This window comes from Anolis carolinensis, chromosome 2 (assembly GCF_035594765.1).
Source record: "Anolis carolinensis isolate JA03-04 chromosome 2, rAnoCar3.1.pri, whole genome shotgun sequence".
NCBI lineage: Eukaryota > Metazoa > Chordata > Lepidosauria > Squamata > Dactyloidae > Anolis > Anolis carolinensis.
The window spans coordinates 86,157,892-86,180,637 of record NC_085842.1 but is presented as its reverse complement, the minus strand read 5'-3'; the positions used below and the strand labels follow the sequence as shown (position 1 = coordinate 86,180,637).

General features: G+C 42.0%; 1 protein-coding gene across 3 annotated transcripts in view; it reads right to left on the bottom strand.

Annotated features, from left to right (window-relative positions):
- traip (TRAF interacting protein) overlaps positions 1–22,746 on the bottom strand; it is a 36,417-nt gene that overhangs the window by 9,401 nt on the left and 4,270 nt on the right. For all 3 annotated transcript variants that reach the window (XM_008105026.3, XM_008105023.3, XM_008105024.3), the window contains exons 4-12: positions 21,441–21,524; positions 18,221–18,260; positions 16,620–16,747; positions 13,028–13,122; positions 10,087–10,200; positions 9,072–9,159; positions 7,774–7,863; positions 3,473–3,561; positions 723–878 (exon numbers count right to left, since the gene is read on the bottom strand). In XM_008105026.3, coding sequence (XP_008103233.1) covers positions 723–878; positions 3,473–3,561; positions 7,774–7,863; positions 9,072–9,159; positions 10,087–10,200; positions 13,028–13,122; positions 16,620–16,747; positions 18,221–18,260; positions 21,441–21,524 — 884 coding nt within the window. The remainder of the gene's footprint in view (positions 1–722; positions 879–3,472; positions 3,562–7,773; positions 7,864–9,071; positions 9,160–10,086; positions 10,201–13,027; positions 13,123–16,619; positions 16,748–18,220; positions 18,261–21,440; positions 21,525–22,746) is intronic.

Genomic DNA, 22,746 nt, shown 5'->3' with positions numbered 1-22,746 from the left:
GGGCTCATGGCTGCCTCTGCCGCTGCGTCTGCCCCCCCCCCCCCCCTGCACCTCCTCCTGGGGCAGCCTGAGGAAGGGAGCACTGCTGAGCCAGAGGGAGCTCGAGAGAGGGAGGAGGAATTTTCTCTCCCTCTTCCTAGGGCTGTCCCAGGAGGATATGGAGGAGGCAGCGGCAGAGGAGGGAAGGCAAATGCAGCGGCAGAGGCAGCCATGGAAGGTAAGGGCCTGGGCCTTGGGAGAAACCCATAGCGTGTTGCTGAAGAGCAACCCGCCCCAGGTTTCCCTAAGCCGGGCCTTTGTCGGAGGGAGGAAACTCTTTCCTCCGGTAAAGGCCCAGGACTTTAGGGAAACGCAGAGCGCGTTGCTAAACAGCGACACGCCCCGGGTTTCCCTAAGCCGGGCCTCCCTATTATCCAACAGATCCGGTTATCTGATACTTGGCCTGCCAGATAACCAGAACTCTATTGTATGCTCATTTAGCATATCAGACAGCATATCAAATTGCTTAATAAGGATATTATGCAAAGTGATTTTGTGATCCATTTTCTTCTCCATTTCTCTGCCCTCGGCAATGATGAAAAGCTTCTAGATAAAACACTTATATTTAAAGAACTAGGAACAGAATTTAAAATAGCAAAATAAGTATTTCCATGTAGGACTGGGAAAGCCAGACAAGCTGAGAGCACATGCAGGGCAAATAACTAGTAAAATATACAACTTACGATTTTTTATCTAGTTTGATTTTTTTTGCAGGAACAGGGTTTGTCTTATGAGGCTGACGTTTTGGTGTCTCCACATCAAATGTAGCATTCAAGTCGATTTCACCATTGAGTGCTGGCCGATGGAGCTTTGGTTTTAGCAATTCAACTGGAGCAGGGCTTCAAGAACAAATTACATATGTATCATAACAGACACATCCATACATCTCAGTTTCCAATCCATTTCACATGCAGAATAGCAGAGGTGTAAGACAACAACTTCCTTCATTTCTCGCCATTGGCTGTGCCAGACTTCATACATCCAGCACTTGTCATCCATCCTACAGCTTAGTTTCATATTAACAATGAACAGGAAATAGGTGGCCTTTAAAGATATGGTAAAATTAAATTCAGAGAATAAATAATAACAACAATAACTTTTTTTTCTACCTTGCCTCCATCTCCCCGAAGGGACTCAGGGCGGTTTACATATAGCACAAGATGCCTAAAACAACGGATAAAATAAACACACAGTACAATACAAAATAAAACCACTAGTATATAAAACAACAATTTGAACTCAGGACAGCGCCCACTAACCTATAGTGTCATCTGTCATAAAAACATGGCAAACTGTAAACAAGAAGAAAGGAAAGGGATGGTGCAAGTTGTATTTAAGGAACAAGGGAATTAGATGAAAGTACTGTATTGTATCATAATTGCAGACCATTAGGCTACATATTCTCAAAGGCTTGTCTAAACATCCAAGTCTTCAATTCCTCCCAGAAGGAGGGTAGGGTGGGGGACTTACCTAATCTCCCTGGGAAGGGTGTTCCAAAGCCAGGGGGGCCACCACTGAGAAGGCCCTCTCCTTCGTTCCCACCAACCATGCTTGTGACAGTGGCAGGACTGCGAGAAGGGCCTCCCCATCAGATCTTAATGCTCGTGCAGGTACATAGGAGGGATGCAGTTGCGAAGATAGGGAGGGCCCAAACCATTTAGGGCTTTATAGGTGATTACCTACACTTTGAATTGGGACCGGAAACGTATTGGCAGCCAGTGGAGCTGTTTTAATAGGGGCATCGTCCACTCCCTATAATTAGCTCCAGTTAACAACCTGGCTACTGACCTTTGCACCAGCTGTAGTTTTTGGGCCGTCTTCAAAGGCAACCCTACATAGAGTGCGTTGCAGTAATCCAATCTGGATGTAACTAAGGCATGGACCACCGTGGCCATAACAGACTTCTCAAGGTGGCCAGTCTTTCTCCTGGCACTAGCCAGTTTTAAAATGGCTTTCAAAAATGTAAATCTAGTCTAAAACTTATTTTATAATAGTTGACAGTCAAACAAACAATTCTATTTCTTTTACTTTTTTTTTTAGATAGTCTGGCTTTAAAGCAGGGGTTCCCAAACTTTTTAAACAGAAGGCCAGTTCACGGTCCCTCAGCCCGTTGGAGGGCCGGACTATAGTTAAAAAAAAAAACTATGCACACTGCACATATCTTATTTTGAAGTAAAAAAAACAAAATGGGAACAAATACAGCCTCAATGTTAATAATAATCATAATAATAAAAATAATAAAGAGGGTTGGAAGAGACTCCTTGGGACATCTAGTCCAACCCCTTTTGCCTTTGTGCATCAAAAGCACAAGCAAAGCACCTCCGACAGATGGCCACCCAACCTCAATGTTAATAATAATAATAATAATAATAATAATAATAATAATAATAATAATAAATCACACAGCCCTAAACACTTGGGAAGTGTTCGACTTGTGATTTTGTAATACCAGATTCAACATCTATATCTCGTTTGCTGTGTTATACTGTGTTTTTGTGTCAATAATAATAATAATAATAATAATAAAGAGGGTTGGAAGAGACCTCTTGGACCATTTAGTTTAGCCTCCTTCTGCCTTTGTGCACCAAAAGCGAGGGCCGGATAAATGGCTTCAATGGGCCACATGTGGCCCCCGGGACGTAGTTTGGGGACCCCTGCTTTAAAGAATCAGCCCTTTGAATTCTGCCCAGAAACAGGCTGACAGTCAATGTAGCTGTTCCAAAAAGAGAGGGGGTTATACATTCCCTGTAACTAGCCTCAATCAACTACTTAGTTGCAATATTTTACAACTGCTGAAGTTCTGAACATTTTCTAAAGGTATTTTACATGGTATCTTACACTAATCCAAACAGGTTGTAATCAAAGCACACATCATTATAATCAGGTCTGGTATCTCCAGGCATGGAAGCAACTAGTGCACTGGTTTTAAATGATCCCCTGGCCACCACTGAAACCAGAGTATCCAGGCTCAGATCTGAATATAGGGGTATGCCCAAACGGTAAGCTTGAGTTCTCAAGGAGAGTGTAATCCCATCTACCCCATTCAGATTATCCAGAAAATCATTTTATATAGTATTAGCAGTAAAAGCTTGAATCACAGTTCCATTGGGTTATATAGATGACATGCATGCATGCATGTCTGTATATATAATACATAATATCATGTATGACAAAACATTAATCTTAATTCCAATTTTAAAAATTAGATGGAGGTGATGGGAGAAAAAGATCTAGCTAAGAATCTGGGAACTCATCAATAGGATAGAAAGCACTGGGCCAGATGGACAGACATAGCGAATTTGGTGCTAAAGACAATAGGTGTATTGAAGACAATAGGTGTGCTTAATATTCTTCTGTTGTGTGTTTAAACTGTACATAGACTATTGTGCAATAGCTTCATAGTATCAATTCCAACAAACTTCTTTTAACTAACCTTTCAATGACAAGCCGATTGAGTGTTTCATTGCTTAATGATGGAACTTTTGTGGTATCTTGCAGGACACGAAACTTTTTTTTCAAACTCTTTGGAAAGAAAGAAAAAATATGACCATATACCATATCAAGCTTTCTAAAGGACTGTCACTGTATTTATAATATGGAAAAATAGAAACAACTGGACCATTGGGAAGGAAATGGGGGTGCAGCGCTCTAATAGCAGGACATGGATGCTGCATCCCATCCTCTTAATATTACTCACTGCTGATCTATAAACTTCCTCACTTCACATCCCTCACCAAAACTGGAATTTTCCCATCTAGTATAAAATCTCTGCCCGCACAATATTGTCCAGTAACTGAACAGACCTGCAACACATCCCTTCTGATCAAAAATCCCCACCCCTTTTATCTTAGTGCCAAAAGACATAAATATATATTCAGTGTCTTCCATTTCCCAGCACTTCTACCAAACATGTCATTTACCAATAGGAGAAAGGAAGAGGAATATCAGTAGAATAGAACTCCCCTATCTACAAATCCAGTTTCAGTTACCCATGCGCCAAAAAATCCCCTCTTTCCCGGAAGTGTTTGTGGGCCCCTCTAGGTCTTCCAGTGCACTTCTAGGAAATTGTTGCAGTTAAACAACCGTGAAAATATAGAGTTCGCTATTATCCATGGTTTCAGGTATCCACAGGGAGTCTTTGAATACATCCCAGTGGATACAGGAGCTGTAAGGATAAATTATAAAGCATTTTTTTTCATAGAGAAGGCAGTTATTCCTTCACAAGCAGGAATTAAATAAAGATAATGCTAGATTCCTATAGTCCAGATTTAAGGCCCAAATGTCATTAACCACCTAATCTATTCTTCCTGCATGGAGAGCCAGCATTCATAAGAGGGAATCTGAAAAAATCATTACAATATCATTATCGGCTGTGGCGCAGACGGGAGAGCAAGCCATTGCAATTAACTGCAATGGCTCACTGACCAGGAGGTCATAAGTTCGAGGCCCGCTCGGAGCTATGTTGTTGTTTGTCTTTGTCCTATGTTAAAAGGCATTGAATGTTTGCCTAATATGTGTAATGTGATCCGCCCTGAGTCCCTTTCGGGGTGAGAAGGGCGGAATATAAATGCTGTAAATAAATAAATAAATAAATTTATTTATTTATTGCATGCATTTATACCCCGCCCTTCTCCCCGAGGGGACTCAGAGCGGCTTACATTCTGCCACGAGGGCCAGCAACAAGTATACTATAGAACAAAACTATTAAAACATGATAAAACATGATAAAAACATGATAAAAAGTATACAAAAATTAAAACGCTGCAAGGCAGCGATATTGCACCATCCTCAGTCGTTCAATACTGCTACAATTACAGATTTGCGACCCGATTACATCAGCCAATGAGCTTATTCGCTGAATGCCTGGGCGCAGAGCCAAGTTTTTAATTTTCTTCTAAATCCCAGGAGGGATGGGGTTTGCCGGATATCGCTGGGGAGGGAGTTCCACAGCCGAGGAGCCACCACCGAGAAGGCCCTGTCCCTCGTGCCCACCAGCCGCGCCTGCGAGGCTGGTGGGATCGAGAGCAGGGCCTCCCCGGAAGATCTTAAGGTTCTAACGGGCTCATAGGAGGAGATACGTTCGGATAGATAGGCAGGACCAGAACCGTTTAGGGCTTTGCAGGTCAAAACCAGCACTTTGAATTGGGCTCGGTAGCATATTGGCAGCCAGTGGAGCTGGCTTAGCAAGGGGGTTGTATGCTCCCTGTAAGCCGCTCCCGTTATTAACCTGGCTGCCGCCCGCTGCACCAGCTGGAGCTTCCGGGCTATCTTCAAAGGCAGCTCCACGTAGAGTGCGTTGCAGTAATCCAGCCGGGATGTGACCAGAGCATGGACCACCGTGGCCAAGTCAGACCTCCCAAGGAACGGGCGCAGCTGGTGCACGAGGCGGAGTTGTGTGAAGGCTCTCCCGGCCACCGCTGAAACCTGAGGCTCCAGGCTCAGTGATGAGTCCAGGATCACCCCCAGACTGCGAACCTCTTTAGGGAGAGTGCGACCCCGTCCAACACAGGCTGTAACCCTATTCCCTGTTCAGCCTTGCGACTAACCAGGAGGACCTCCATCTTGTCTGGATTCAATTTCAATTTATTGGCCCTCATCCAGTCCGACACAGCGGCCAGACACTGGTTCAGGACCTGGACAGCCTCCTTAGTGACAGGTGGGAAGGAGTGACAGAGCTGGACATCATTTGCGTACAGATGACATCTTACCCCGAAACTCCAGATGATCTCTCCCAGCGGCTACATGTAGATGTTAAACAACATGGGGGACAATATCGACCCCTGCGGGACCCCACAGGACAATGGCTGTGGAGCCGAGCAGGTGTCCCCCAGTGACACCATCTGGGATTGTCCCTCCAGGAAGGACCGGAGCCACTGCAGAACAGTGCCTCCAATGCCCAACCCGGCGAGTCGTCCCAGAAGGATACCGTGGTCAATGGTATCGAAGGCCGCTGAGAGGTCCAGCAGAACCAGCAAGGACACACTCCCCTTGTCCAGTTCCCGGCGAAGATCATTGACTAAGGCGACCAAGGCTGTCTCGGTACCATGCCCCGGCCTGAAGCCAGACTGTGCCAGATCTAGAATATCAGCATCTACCAAGAAAGCCTGGAGTTGCGCTGCCACCACCCGTTCCACGACCTTGCCCAAAAAGGGGAGATTGGAAATCCAATTGAGTGGGGTCCAGTGATGGCTTTTTCAACAGCGGTTTTATCACAGCCAATTTGAAGCTCGCTGGAAAAATGCCGTCCCTAAGGGAGGCATTCACCACCACCTTCACCCACTCGGCCAATCCCCCTCTGGCTTCTCCCACCAGCCAGGATGGGCAGGGGTCTAGGATACAGGTAGTGGCCCTCGCCTCTCCAAGCACCTTGTCCGCATCCTCGAGCTCAATTAATTGAAAAGAATCCATCAAAATAGGACAAGAAGGTGCTCGTGTTACATCCCCGGAGACTGCCGTTAATATGGCGTCGAAGCCAGAGCGGATCAGAGCGACTTTATCCGCGAAGAACCGAGAAAATGCTTCACAGCGAGCTGCCAAGCTGTCAGGGATCCCATCTTGAGTGGTGGGATTTAACAAACCTCTGACAACTCGAAACAGCTCCGCTGGACGGTTCTTCGCGGACGCAATATTAGTTGCAAAGGAGGCGTTCTTTGCAGCATCTATTGCCGCGGCATACGCCTTCAGAAAGAGGCGCAGCCGTGTTCAGTCTGATTCATTCCACTTCAAACGCCACACGCGCTCTAGACCCCTCTTCTTTCGCTTCATCGCTGCCAACTCCTCAGTGAACCAAGGAGATGGTTGAGCTCCGCTACCCGAGAGGGGGCGTTCTGGAGCGATCGTGTCAATTGCCCTGGTTAACTCCCTATTCCAGAGAGAAACCAGAGCATCGGCAGAATCGCCAGCCGAAGTGGCGGGAAACTCCCCAAGAGCCGTCAGGAATCCATAAGCCTCCTGGGGCGGACCATTTTAATAGATCCTCCACCCCTGCAGAGGTTGGGGGGCGCAGCCAGTCTAAACCTGAGCAGGTAATGGTCGGTCCATGGCAAGGGAGCGATGGTCAGCTCCTCCACACCTCCATCATCTTCCCATCCCTGACAGAAAACCAAGTCCAAGGTATGTCCTGCACTGTGTGTAGGGCCAGATACCACTTGGGACAGCCCCATGGCTGCCATGGTGTCCATGAAGTCCTGAGCCGCTCCTGAAAGGGTGGCCTCCGCATGGACATTGAAGTCACCCAGCACCAAAAGGCGCTGAGACTCCAACGCCAGGCCCGAGACCACCCCCGCTAGCTCAGGCAGGGAGACTGTAGAGCAGCGGGGTGGACGGTACACTAACAGAATCCCTAACTTGTCCCGGTCACCCACTCTCAGGTAGAGACATTCAAACGAGGTTGACTGTGGGATAGGGCACCTGGTCAGGGGGATCTATCAGCTGTACAGTCCTTAGCCCACTCCAAAGCTAGCAAAATATCTGTCAGACCAGTTGTCATTATTCATATACAATTTAATAAATGTTACCTTCTTCAAAGTACAAACCCTGGGATAGAAAAGTTTGCACCCATCTAACTATCAACTATTTCCTAGGAAACATCTGCATAGATCAAACAACTAAGACTCAACAGGATTCCTACAATGGGATCAGTCACAAAAACATCTGGACTGTAAATTAGGAAGGCAAGGAAGCACGGCTGTAGAGCCACATACCACCAATGGGAAATCAAAGGAAGATTCTCACCGTGATCTCTCTGTCTGCATTTCTCAGATCTGTATGGGCGTTTTTCAATTCCTCCACTTTTTTTTCCAACTCTAGAAGAGTTTTCTGCAACTATAGATTAATAAATATGTATCAGAAGGCCAATACATGGGATAGAAAGCCCGTTAAACAATTGCTAACGTTCCTAAAGACTTGTAATAATTATGCTTAATATAACCTTTTTATTTTAAATACAGAATGTTAAGTTAGTCCATTATAGGAACAATTGAAAAAAGGCATCTTGTATAGGAACAGGTTCATTGTGAAAGATCTTTATATTGTCAAGCCACCTGCAGAGGGAGCTCCAAGGCGGCTCATCTCTTACGTATAATATCAATGAAATGCTACCAATACAGATGGAGATTAATTTACCTGGAATAATCCAGTATGTTTGTAAGCAATTAGAAAAGTATAAATGTACAATTAACCTAGAAACGCTACTCCAATATAGTACAAATCCCCTTTACTCTTCCTCCAATATCATGTGGAAGGAATAGTATTTTTTTTCAACATAGGGGTGAAATTCCAATTTGGAATGGGTCTGAGACATTCCAGCAGTGGACAGATGTAAGGATATGAAGTGTCTTGGAGGACGCAAAGACGAACCAAACTGGTGGAGCCAAATGTAATTCTTACCCATTTGGTCATCTCTTTACCAACCCTACAGAGATAGCTCAATTCTATGTGAGTCTACTCCAAAGTATGCCCTAGTGCTTCAATGTTCATAGCATCTCATGGCAACTACTCAGTTGTGAAAAAGTATTCACAATCTGAACAGGTTCAAATACATTTTTATCTCTAATCAGTTTCCAGACATAAGAAGCAGACAGGGAACCTCCAGAAGCTGCATCCAGCTTGCAAATTATAGAGTTTCCTGATCCCTGTCCTCATTTTATATGTGTTAACTTTCAGTATATTAATAACAAGGAACATCAGACAGACAGACATTTTGTTTTAATACAGCAAACATGCTTATGTAGTTTTATATGTATTAATACATTTTATTAGTAGCTATTTCTTGTTGTGGGACAGTTGAAAAGAAAATCGCCCAGAACAGAAAATGTTACTTCAGCTGTGTCGGTAGATTGGGCCTGTTATGGTTACATACTGAACAAGCTCAGGGAAGCTGAAGGTGGATTTCTTAGTTAGCTACCAGCAAAACTACTGTAGTGCTCCAGATGAGCAACAGAGCTTTTAATTTAACTGGTGGTGATTTTATTTAGGTGGTTTCACACAGATGTCTGTGTAAAGTATTTCAGATATAGCTATATGATCTTTACCTTGTGATTAGCAGAAAACAGTTCCTTTCTCAACTTCTCTATAGTATCATTTGATGATTTCCAGGACTCCTTTAGATTCTCATATTCTCTAGAAAAGCCCAGATTAGTTAGTCAGTTTGTGGGAAATGCTTCCAAGCAGACAATTCTTAGCTAAACCGAGTAATCTAATTTAGTTGGAGACACATAATTCACAGCTTAAGTGGTTGCAGAAGTTTCTGTTATATACTCAAGCACTTTCAGGGAGGAAGCAATGCTGAACTAGTCAACACTGATTTGTATACCAATAAAACACTGACACGCTACAGAGCAGGTGTGAAAATATGCTTTTACAAAACAACATTGTTTTCATTAGAGAGGAAAAACTGCATAAAAGTGTAACCATATCAACATTCAACAGATATTTAACAATCTTCAGTTATATGGCATGTTTTACATCCTGCCTGGATGTGAAATGCAGTAGGTTCATTCTCTAAACATTTTAATACTATTATAAAACAGTGCTTAAGTTACCAATTATAGTGTTGGTACTTTGTGCTGTAGCTCATCATTAAAACTCATGATTACTCCATTTATGATCCACTGTTGTCTGCACAAGCTGTGAATTAAATGCAGTATAAATAGAAAGACCTCTAAACACACTCTAGCAACTAATGACTACACCATATATACTAAAAGCACTCTGCTTTTTACAGAAATGTTCAGGGGCCATGCTGCCTTACTCAGAATCATGACAACCATCCATCCCCTCCATTCCCATCAAACAATCACCTCTGAAGCACTCTGACAAAACTCTGAAGGCTGTTTCCATAGCAACTGATGTGTCACTAATGTAACAATAGTAGACTTGCTGTGTTGAGATCTTCCATCTATGCCACCTTGATTATAGTCACCGAATTTCAATGTTACATTGTCATTAATTTTCTCCACTCCTTCTACCTTCAGTATATGCACGTACAAACACACACACATTAACACCTCCACCCCTCTAAAACAATAAACTACAGAATTAACACACTTTTTCAGAGAGATGCAATAAATGGCAAGCTGTTCCACTGCTGCCTGCCCAACACCCATCTCACGAATCATCTCTTCCACCTCGGGACGCTGACCATGTAGCAATGTCTCAATTCTGGAAAGTATAGAGGAGAAAAGATTAGGATGTTTCCCCTGTTTAGCAGTACCTGAGCCATGTATCCCAAATCATGGATGCTTCTCACACCAAGCATAGTTGGGCTCAGATGCACAGCAGGGCTGGGAAAGGATAGAGCAAGGAAAAAATGAGGAAGGACAGAAAAAAGTTTTTTTCTAAAAGAAGAAAACAATGAGAACTGAAGAATTAAAATAAAAAGCGTTGAAGAGGTGGTGAAAAAGAAGAGAGCAAAAAGAGGTAAAGCAAATGGATGCTTAAGATTTCACAAAAAATCATATATGTAGTAAGGAATGTCAGCTGCCAAAACTAGGCTCATGAAAAGAAAAAAAACTAGGGATCATATTGCAAACATGTTTGTTTATTTACTCTATTTATACTCTGCCTTTCTCTACCCCGAAGGGGAATCAAGGCAGCTTACATATGGCAATTATTCAATGCCTTAAAAACACATACAAAATATAAGCTCAAAATATTTGAATTTAAATACATACTAACATTTAAAACATTGCATACAATTAAAACCACACCATCCAAAAATTGTAGTCTGAAGCCATTCCGTAGTCATTGCACATAATTCCACATCTATGATTGCATTGCGCTATTATCCGGAAGCCTGATCCCATAGCCAGGTTTTTACTTCCTTTCTGAAGGCTTCAGAGAGAGGGGGCTGATCTAATGTCGCTAGGGAGAGAGTTCCACAGCCGAGGGGCCACCACCGAGAAGGCCCTGTCTCTTGTCCCCACCAGCTGTGCCTGCAAGCAGGCAGGACTGAGAGCAGGGCCTCTCCAGTCTCATCCAACATTCAAAATGAGGTGTAGGGGAAATATTTACTGATATTATGCACTGCCGGAAAGACAGTCTCAAAACATAGAAAACCCGAATTTTCCCTGGAAGTCAAAATTTCTAAACTGAGACTATCGTACTTTTGCTATATCATGAGGCTGTCCCGGTGACCTGGACTGCCATTAGCCATTGAAAAAAACTGTAAATTTCCTCCTCCCTCCTAGAATTGTAAATTGATCTTTGGTATCTGCCAGAACATGGTTTTAAGACCACCCATAGCTACCAAAATCAATGGATGCTCATTTCCCATTATAGTAGAACCCCTGTTATCCGAGTTAAACGGGCGGACCTCATCTTGGTTAACCCGGATAACTCAGATTACCAGGCCCAGGCGCCTGTCGAAGGGAAATGTTTCCTCCCTTTGGTGTGCGTTTGGGCCTTTAGAGAAGCTCGAAGCGCGCCTCGCGCTTCCCTGGGTCCAAGTGCCCACCGAAGGGAGAAGTTTCCTCTCCCTTCGGTGGGCGCTTGGACCCAGGGAAGCGGCATGCTTCGCACTTCCCTGGGTCCAAGCGCCCACCGAAGGGATAGGAAACTTCTCTCTTCGGCGGGCATTTGGGCCAGCCAGAGAGCGGGTGAAGGAGGAGGGCCTTTGCGGCCCTCCCCGTTCACCCGCTCGCGCCTCAGCTCCTTCGTCATGCTGGGGGCTGGCAGCCCTGTGCATGTTGCTAGGTAGCTTGCTGTCTACCTAGCAACACCACAGGGCATCTCCCAAGGGGTGAGCGGTGAATGGGGAGGGCCGCAAAGGCCCTCCCCGTTCACCTGTCTGCCCGTGCCTCAGCTCCTTTGTCACACCGGGGCTGGCAGCCCCGGCGCCCGGCGTGGTGAAGGAGCCAGCCAGCGAGCGGGTGAATGGGGAGGGCCGCAAAGGCTCTCCCCGTTCACCCGCTCAGATGGCACGGAGGCTTGGGTCAGCGGGATTTTACTGTATATATAATGACATAGGAAAATGTTGCTCCTTATATAAACTGGCAAAATCAAGGGTTGCCTTTTGGAATTTTGTTTTTAATATTTTTAAAGCCATGGATGGTTGAATTTGTGAGTGCATACTTTGTGGATAGGAAAGGCCAACAGTATTTTATCAAACTAATTCATATTTTTGAAATTATAGTCTTATACTATAATACGCCATCACCAAATTTAATAAATCATATCCAATTCCCAGTTTCAGTATACTCAAGAAAGGCACATAATGGTGATGGAATTCACTGAGGTATTTTAGAAACAGGTTTCAAACTGCATTGTCTTCATGCTCAACTTTTTATTAAAAATCATTTTTAAACTTTTGTGTTATTGAAGGCTTTCATGGCCGGAATCACTGGGTTGTGCATTTTCTGGGCTGTATGGCCATGTTCTAGAAGTATTCTCTCCTGACATTTCACCCACATCTATGGCAGGCATCCTCAGAGGTTGTGAGGATGCCTGCCATAGATGTGGGCGAAACGTCAGGAGATAATGCTTCTGGAACATGGCCATACAGCCCAGAAAATGTACAACAATCCATTTTTAAACTTTCTTTGTGCAATGTTTTTGGCAAGTTTGCATGGAAAGTAACTTTTGCAGATTTCTATATACCAAAATGATCTAGCTCCTTTGGGGGTAGGGGCAACAAAGCAGGTAAATCTTTCATTAGAGCACTGATAGCCACAGTGTTGCAAAACATTTTTCTCTGTGATATCCTTAGTGAAAACCTATTTAAGAGTTGCACAGAATTCTTTTATTAATAATACTCCAAGATGCTGATTTGGTAGCTGATTTTGAATCTTCTGTAACTTACAGATGAGATATTTAAATATCAAATTAACAGGGCAATACTATTTGTGTTTATTGAAAGGCTATCCCATTTTATTTTACAAAATATACTCCTTGTACGTGTGAATTGCCTTGTAACCTCACATTTTTAGAGCATTAACTATTTCTTTAAGGAGGTGGGGGTGGGATAGACAAACAAAACTTGTATTCTCACCTCTCCACAGTTTTCAGTTTATTTCGCAACCTTCGGGCCTCCTCTTTTGCGCTCTTTGTATCCTCTAGCTCTTGTTCCAGATACTTCATTTGTTTCTGAGAGGAGAAACATCAGTGTGTGCAGGACGTAATTCAATGGAAGCGTGTCTTCAAATAATTTCTAATGCTCTTGAGATATCACATTCCCACAGTCTAGATTTTCGGTGACTACCATTTCCAAACCACAACATCTTTACCAGTTATACATCTGAATAATACCTCAAATCACTAAAAAAGAGAGGCATTTTAGTTTCAGGATAAATCAATTATTTCTACTTCAAACAAAGATCTTTAGAAACGTAATATTAATTTTAATTAAAGAGCTGCCTCATATTCTGGCAATACATATATTATCTTGCCATCTAAAGCAAGTAGTGTAATCTGGCTGGAATGTAAGGTGTACAATATGTACAAAAAAGCATGGATATTGAGTCTATTGATAGCTGTTGAGCTTGGAAAATTTACAAAGTGCTAAAATGCTACTCATCCAGAGTCTGTAAAAGTGATTGTTTTTTTACAACAATTCCTGAAACCCTCCAGTCAGTCAGCCAGTCAAAAAAAAAAAAAAGTACTCCCAGCTCACTCATCCCTAGCTTTCATAGACCTTGCTGATATTTTAGTATTTTATTGTCATCCTTTTGCATTCAACTGTGGTTCTAGAAACAAATTAGGAGCATTTATCTTGTCAGCATATCCCTATAAAATACCAGATCAGTAATGGCACTTGATGAGATGACTCTTGCTATAAACACCAAACCAATGCCTGCTCTTCCTCCATGTCTCAGCCATGGGACTGATTCACTGTGTGAAGATGTGGGAGATAACATTTCCTGCTTTGCTGCTCTGGTTCTGAACCCTTTGATGATCCCACTGATGTTGATGCTGATCTCAGGTCAGTGCCAAGTTAAATCTGGTTGGTTTTTTTTTTTTTTACTAAAGCCTTTGGAGTCTATACATCCATCCCTTTATTTATGCTGCTTTTCTCCCAAAGTGGCACTCAAGTTTGCATGTTTAAACATACATGGTTAAAACATAGAAAATGTTGTACTGAACTATCAATATTTTAAACATATAAATATTGATTGTGGATAAAATAATAAAAAGTCCACACCCCAAAAGTCCATTTCTTGTAAAACAATCAGCTCCTAAAAGCTTGCTGAAATAAAGAAGTCTTCACTTGCTCATGAAAAGAGAGCAAAGAGAGTGCCAGTGTACCTTGTGAGGAAGGGAGTTCTAATCATTCTGTCCAAATCTGTGGCTATCTATGAAATAAGTAAAATTCATAGGACATTGTGCTAGCAGAAAGTAGGGGGACTGTACCAGAATCCTTCATCCTCCTGTATTCTCCAACACCACTTCTCACAATATTCTGCAGGGACCTATAACCCTCTAAAAACATTTTTGGAAGTCTGCATGGCGGCTGGGGGGGGGGGGGGGGGTTAAAGAGGATTTTAAACAACTGCTCCCTCCTCCCTTCCTTTAGCTTACTGCAGTGCCTTTTGAAAACAGGAGGAACAATTGCATTTGCAAAAAGACATGTCCACAGAAAGAAGAAACATATCAGCAGGGAGTCTCTGCGGCTAGATCAGCACAAGAGGAGAAAGATTTTTCCATTGTGTTTTGAAGGCAGGTTGATCATGAAAACTTTAGAGAGGTTCAATCCTTGGAGACATAAGCCCGCTCCTTCTTTGCTTGGTGAGAGCCTGGCACAGTCCTTGAGTAAGAAGCAAGATCTAATGAAACATTTGGCACAGGGGTTGATTTGCTGAGGCCATCTTCAGAATTCCCGAGGAAGAGGCAAGGATCTTTGGCTGATGTGTGCATGTTAGGGAGGCAAGGGTATAAAAGGATATGTTTTGCTTAACATAGTCCACTGCTTTCTTGTAATGATTATATATAGCCTTTACAGGTGTTTGGGTGAATCCTGGGGAGGAAAAGGATGTTACTTCACGTATCTATTGATGTAATCTTGGACAGATATAACACTGGAGATCAGATCTGTCAATTAGAGAAATGTAAGACAGATACTTGAGACCTATCCCATCCCTTCCTTAAGGTGTAGGTTACTCTACCATCCCACCCTCTGCTGATGCTGCTGAATTTCAGCCTACAATAATCAAATTCACCAGCCATGAAAAGGTTGGCCTGATATGTATTACAGATATTGGGATGAACCGAGTGGCACTGACCTATCTCAGCTGTGTCCACCTGTTATCCAGTGCAGCAGTGGAGGGTTGGGGGGGGGGCTTTGCCATTATTCATAGGGCATGGGTGTATGTAGACAGATAATAGCTCAGCAACTCTATTGTGGTCAGACAATTTTTAATTGTTATATTTAGCAATAATAGACCTTTATAGGGAAGTGGACCAGAATAAGATGGCCTGACCCTAAAAACTTATGGAATTTACTACTTGATGGCAAGTTGGGAAAAGCCATCAATACTCCTGCTCAAGAAGCCCTCATCTGTATGGAAAGCCCTCTCCTAGGACACCTGATGCCGGGACTTTTGCAGCATAATTATTGCCCAAGTCTGCACAGATTTTAAAATGTTTAAGTCTGCATTAATTGTTAAACAATTTAATTTGGTTTTGAACTGTTTAAATTATTTCTCAAGAAGTTAACTTTAAATTGTTCTAAACCATTTTAAATTGATTGTATTACATGTAGCCCTAAGACCCTACGATACAAGGGGGGACAGACATCTTTTAATGAAATTTTATTCCATAAAATAAATATTAATACTTGCAGTGAGCCATGTATAAGGAATTCTAATGTAAATCAATGTAGGCATTTCATATAATTTCTTTCAGGTGCGGTTTAAGATGACATGATCAATACATATCTGTTAACGAAAACAAGACACTTTTTTCAAGTCTGATAGCAATAATTACCTGAGGATATCAGCCTTGTTTTCATTTGGTATTAGGGTCATATTCCTAAGCACCCTAAGAAGATATTTTCAAGAAATACATTGTCAAAACAAATCTGAATAGCTGTACTAGGGCAAGGAATTTATAGCTACCAATGGTGTTGCATTACAATGCTGTAGTCATTGGCTATGCTTGTTGAAGCAGATGGGAGCAAAAACCAAAGAAAAGCCAGATATTCTTTATCCCTGGAACAGAGGCTTCATTGGCTTCACTGGTGAAAGTGCATACTTGTATTCCATATCACCCTGTCAGTAAGCATGAAAATAAATAAAAGGGGATTTTAATTTAATAGTAAGAGTCTATTGGTGTACCTGCACTATATGCTTCTATCAATTTCATAAGAGCTATGTTGATTTTATCATAAGGAATCCTGGATTTCTAGTTCAGAGCAGTAAACCAAAGCCCTCTGGAAATATCCTCAGAAGTTTACCAGGCCACAGATTCCAGATTCCTGAGTGGCATGAAACTGAGATGCTGGATATTGCACTTTTGAACTCAAAAGCGATAACATGAGGTTTAAACAAGATCTAAACTGCTCATATGCTAATTTACATTTTCAGCTGTAGAAATATGGGAATCACAGATTATCACTAGGATTATAAAGAATCACATTTAGAACATACCTTGAGAGTAGAACACAACATCTCCATTTGAGAGAGATTCTTCTGGAGTGTTTCAATGGAAATATTGCGAACATCTAGGACATCCCTTAGTGAATTCACAATAGATTGACAGTCTCGCTTTTCCTTTTCTTAAAAAAAGAGAAAAAAATAGCGCTATTATTGTACCTGTTTAAGTTCTGTCAGCCTTTGGACTGAACGTAGAAATAACAGTTGAACAAGCAGAGAAAATATAACATTCAAAGAATTGGAATGTGAGTTGGGGAACCTGCAGTTTGGGACAACATGGAGCCCCTTGCCTCGTTTCATTTAAACTTCAATCACCCAGTTTTCTAGATATTGTAACACATTCTTGCTTCCTTTTACACTTTGCAATCAGTGTACATTCTACTCCATTTTTAATATCTTTTTGTATATCTTAAAATACAGCAAATATAGCATGGATTTTCATATTTAGCTCTTTGACTTTTTTGGATCTGATCACTTATGGATCTGATTAAAACGTTCTCTAGGAATCTCTAGGTCTTCTGGTGTGACACTATGGTAAATTTCCTGCAGAAGCTGATACTGGAGTGATGCTGGAGGACATAAGACATCTTAGAAAGAACATCCCTAGGTCCTCCAATGCAACTGAAGTCTATCACAGAATCATGCTGGAGGATCTAGAGATGCTGTCTCAATAATCTTTATTAGAGAGGATGTATGAGTAAAACTAATTGGGCAGATATATCAGTCAAAAGAATATTTTAAAATGTGCCAGGGATTCAGATTAATTAAGCAAGCCATGCCATTAAATATAACTTCATCTCTAATACTTCAGTTGCTACCATCTTTGTAGCAACTGTAACAACATGGGGCATGTTGTTCAAACACAGAAAGAGGCCCACTGTATTTTTGGCTGCTTAATTTGTATGTTGAAAGAAAACAGTCCAATGGGAAATAATGCTCCTTGGAAATAGAAAAACCCTCAGTCGCTGCCCCTTTCAAACCTTTTCATTTACTGCAATCTCATGTTTTAGGATTTCTGTCATTCAGATTGAATGACATTTTCCTTTCATAGTCTATGACTCACAGCTGCCTACAGACAATCCTTTAAAGCCATCAACAAAGTCTCCAGGGCTTTCATTTACCTATCTCCATAAAACGTTTCTAAAATTAACGTTATCATGCTTTATAAAAAAGTGGGAAAATGGAAGTGTAAGAGCAGTTAGGCTTCATGGGCTATTACTTAGATTGCTGACTAAACCTCTGATTTCCTACTTCTATTTGATTTCTCAGTTAAGTGCTAATTTCTGCAATTTTCCAGGACAGATCCACAAATTGTAGGTAGACATGAGCCTCCTAAGAAGAGGAATTAACGCTGAATATTTACATCAAGGTTATTCTGCACAATCAGCCTGGCCAAAAATAGTCTTTTGCTCCAACCCGGGAAAAATATTTTGAATCCTTTTAATCACATGACTGGCTGGCCAATAGCAGCATCTTCCCATTCCTAAGGAGAGATTTTAAACTCAGGACAAGGCTACTATGCCATTTTGTTGGCTATAGTTTTCTCTTTGACTTTACTGATAGAAAAAGGCCTATTCAGTAGTTTTTCAACTTACCTTTCACAGTTAGCTGAGCTTTTACTCTGTCCAGTTCATTCTGAAATAAGCCACATATAGACCCAAGTTAGATCCTTTTCTTTTTACTGCATTTTCAAGCTCATTTTAGAAAACAATACTCCAGAAAAGGAATTGGTTCTTTATAAAAATTAAGTTGCAGCATAACATCTGAGTGTTGGACTAGAACTCTGGGAGACCCTGAAATTAAGCCTCTGCTCAGTAACCTGATGGATGACCTTGGCCAAGTCACACTCTTTCAGCCGCACAGAAAGGCAATGGTGAACCCCTCTCAACAAATCTTGTCAAGAAAAACCATGATCAATTAACTATAAGTCAGAAGAAATTTGAGGGCAACAAATTATACAGAGATTTTGTTACTCCACTCAAAACACTTTTTGACCAAAGAAATGATTTGAAAACAGTCACAATTAATAAAAATGTTGCTTTCTGTGACACAAATTCATATAATTACACTAGATCTATAAGAACTATTGTGTGTCAAAACTGACAAAACACCAAGAACTAATGAGATTTCAAGAGACAAATCTTTCCCATTTTATCCTTATTAGCCTGTTCCTCACACTGTCATTTTGTGTTTGATGAACAACTTTAGAAGTCTCACAGGAAAAACTGTGTGGAACATTTTCCTTATTGTCTTAACAAGGCAATAAGGCAGGCATCCTGCCAGAGTTTGATAATAATCAAGCATTTTTAATTAGTAGTGTAAGCAAGAGTCCAACATAACTAGCATCTGAATAAAGTCCAGCCAGCAATATGCAAATGCATCTGGAGAAAGATACAGGAGTCAAATCCAAAAATTGTTTAAGGGTCATTCAAATGAGCTTGGACGTTCATCTTAACACTGAGCAACAGCTGGATGAAAGGGCAGCAATGGATTGATCAGCATCAATCTGGCATGAAAGATGCCAAGTTAACACCTACAAGATCCCTGAAACAGCTGGCAGTATTTAGCATTAATGAAAGGAAATAAACAGCATTCCATCCAAATTTAAGATGTTAAAAATGCCTTTGTGTCTGTCTAAAACTGAATGTTGTTTGTCTGTTGGCATTGAATGTTTGCCATATATGTGTTCATTGTAATCCGCCCTGAGTCCCCTTCGGGGTGGGAAGGGCGGAATATAAATACTGTAAATAAATAAATAAATAAATTTACAATACTAAACAATGCTAGTAACTATTTCCTTCCCATATTTCTGTTCAAAAACAAATCCAAACCTGATATGCCTTGGGGAAAACACATAAGGGACTGTGAGAGCTGTGGCAAGAATTAAGACTGAATGAGGCTAAAGGGTAGGGGTGGGGCCTCTTCCCAAGAGCGCGAGACAGGGCTGAGCCTCTGTACACCTCCCCTGAGGCGCTTGTTAGATCACGAGGATGGGGTATAGAGGTTCAGCCCCGGCAGGCACTTGGGAAGAGGCCCCGCCCCCTCCTCTAGCCCCACCTCCTGTGTCCTGGCAGGCGCCGCAGGACAGGGATAGAAGCTCAGCCCTGCCTCAGAGCTCATAATTCCGCCCATCCCAGTCCTGGCCGCCCATTTGTGGCCCCGCCCAACTCCCCTCGCAGCCCTGCATCTTGGACTAGGGGAGAGGCTCAGCCCTGCTCTCTTGAGCAGGAGCTGCGTCCACCCCCTTTCCGGGGGGGGGGGGGGGGCTTAGTCATATTTTTTTCTGGAAAAGAGGCGGCAGGCCAAATAAGTTTGGGAACCACTGAATTAGAATATGGGTCTTCTGCACTGGTGGAAACAGAGTAATGAAGGAGGATCTTAGGTATAGTATTCAGATGTTGTTTCTAACCAGCAGTCTCTCTAAATCCACACTGACTTATAAGCATAATGCCACAGGTATCACATTGTAAACAAATAGCTATAATAAGCTATTGTCATATAACAATGTTATTACTATAACACCTTGCAAAAGGAAGCACACAATACATTTGAATACCATTTAATTCAAAAGGCGCGCTTTTCAGCATCTGATGCCTGGCAGTCTATCTCTATCTTGTTCAATCTCAATTAGTAACCTCTGTGTTTCTATTTGGTACCCAAGTACACATCATTCTCTTGTAAGAAGTGCTTCAGTACTCATTTTGCCAGTTGTACCGTTTCAATCCAAATATGCAAGAACATCTTCTCTGCAATAGGCACACATCTAAGTCTCAAGCAGAGCCTTACTGGTAATAGCTTTTTTCCACTGAATGGATCACCTTGTTGGAACAACATACTCAGACAAATCCTTACAAGTGCAAAAGCAGCTTTTACAATCTTGAAGCTATTTTTGAAGCTGCTCAACTACCTTGATTATTCAACAGATGTGCAAGGGTACTTTTTATCTCTTCTGTGCAAGTATAAAAGCCTTATTTCTGTTGGAACTGTGACCTAGATTAGGGAATTAGTCATAAATATGCTCTCAAACACTTGTTGCCATGGCAATGCTAATTATGATGACCATGACCCAAGCCAACTTTAAACACAAGAGGGTAGACAAATCCTATTACATTGAGATCAATGTGTTTGATGGGAAAGGTATAAAGAGAACAGCCTTTTGCTGTGGCTGCATTACTGACATCATGATATTAACAAATCTAAAATTGATATACACAGATATAAATATGATACACATTTTCTCACACTCACATAAAATCCTGTTTCAGCTATTTAAATTTCTGCTCTTCCTTTTTTGCAATAAATAAAAGAAGCTGACTGATTAAAGTTAGTAAAAGCAAAACTGCAAATGCATCTCAAAAAGTGTCAAATGCACAGTATAATCTGACATCCTCCCAATGAGCTTTGGGAAGTCTGCAAAGTAGCCTCCTGTTTTTCCACATCTACAGAAAACTTGAATAGCACACATTCCACAGTCTCTAGATTTTAATATAGCTAAAGTTACCGGACTAGGAACAATATCTGAGGCTAATACCTAGGCCAAAGCAAACAAAAAGAAAAACCTCATGGTCCTTTGTGAGGAGTTCTAGACTAAGAGCTGGAGGGAAGGAAAGGAATTTCTTCATCTCAGCCTGCCCCTAAAATGAAAGCATTTTCAAAACTAAGGATACAGAGCAGGTCTTGAAGGGTTAGGGAGAAGCAACCAGATCCACCCGTGATCTGACATGACCTAACAATGTGAAGCATTTACTGGGAGAGAGTGATTTATTAACCCTGACAACTACTGCAACCTGTGGCACAGCAGTCCAATTGGCCTACCTGTAGACTTTCAGGATCCAGTGGCGACTGCTCCTCCAGAGCAACATCAAAGAATAGTTTGGTTATGATGTTTCTTTTGCCTACCTGCACACAAGACAGGAAAGATGAAAGGCATGGTCTTCAGATAGCTACTGAAACAGTATGTTTCATCTCAGGGAAAGACGATGCAAATACAAATGTTGGAAGACACAAGAATAAAAAAATGAATCTCAGCTCAAGATGATTCCTCATATTTACTCGACAGACATATTGTACAATGGAGGGAACATGGGATCACATATAGCAGAGGACACTGTCACCCATCTAGTGCATTGCAGTAACACAGGGAGGTGTACCATTCAGTTCATCTGGCTACTGCCACTATGAAGTTCTTCAGCTCATCATTCCAGTAATAGGGTTCCCTAATTTGTAGCAAAAAAATCTGGAATTCCGACAAAACTATTCAAGCACCTTGGCATAGAGAGCAGTTTGTTCTTTGGTAGCTTCAGCTCAGCAGCTGAAGCTGAGCACCTGCTGTGCCAAAGCCAAGTATGTGCCACTTTCTTTATGGGGAGAAAAATCACTGAAATTTAATTTGATAGCATTGTCTGCCTACCCCCATGGAGCTACAGTTTGTGTTTTAAGTATTATATACAGTCACGACACTGGCTAATTGCATAGTTACTGCTACCTAAAATGTTATTTTGTGACAATGCCATAGTAACACAGAGATGCAGGAGGCAGTGAAGAACACAAGGAATCAACAAGTCAGAAGAGCAAAAAGGGACAAGATCTGGTAGAGATAGAAACAGAAAGCATAACCAAGTGCCAACATACAGCTTGTCACCAGCAGAATGATACTTCTTTGAAACCGTATGTGTGTGCCAACTAAATCTGGGAAGGTCAGTATTAATATTCTCAGGGCACCACACACTAAGGCTACCATGCCAAAAGACCACCAAGTATGGAAGCAGGAGAATTCTCAAGAAATAATGAATTCTCAAGTCTAGAGATGACTAGAATTTGTTGTAAAGTGGTGGCTTCAGCATGTCAGTAAGAATGGCCTTTCAAATGGTCTGCTCTGAAAAACTTCAAAGAAAGCTGTCAAGTTTGAACCAATGGTCTGACATACTCCTGAAGTTTATGCTTGAAAAAGATATTTGGTGGGCTCTCTCTTTGCTTGGCCAGCTGCTTTTCCTCATTCTGGAGTAAGCAACTCCTCTTAAACACATTACTTTTCTCTGGAGCTGCCGGTGGCGCATTGGGGTAAAGCCTTGTGCCAGCAGGACTGTTGACTTGAAGGTTGCCGGTTCAAATCCAACCCGGG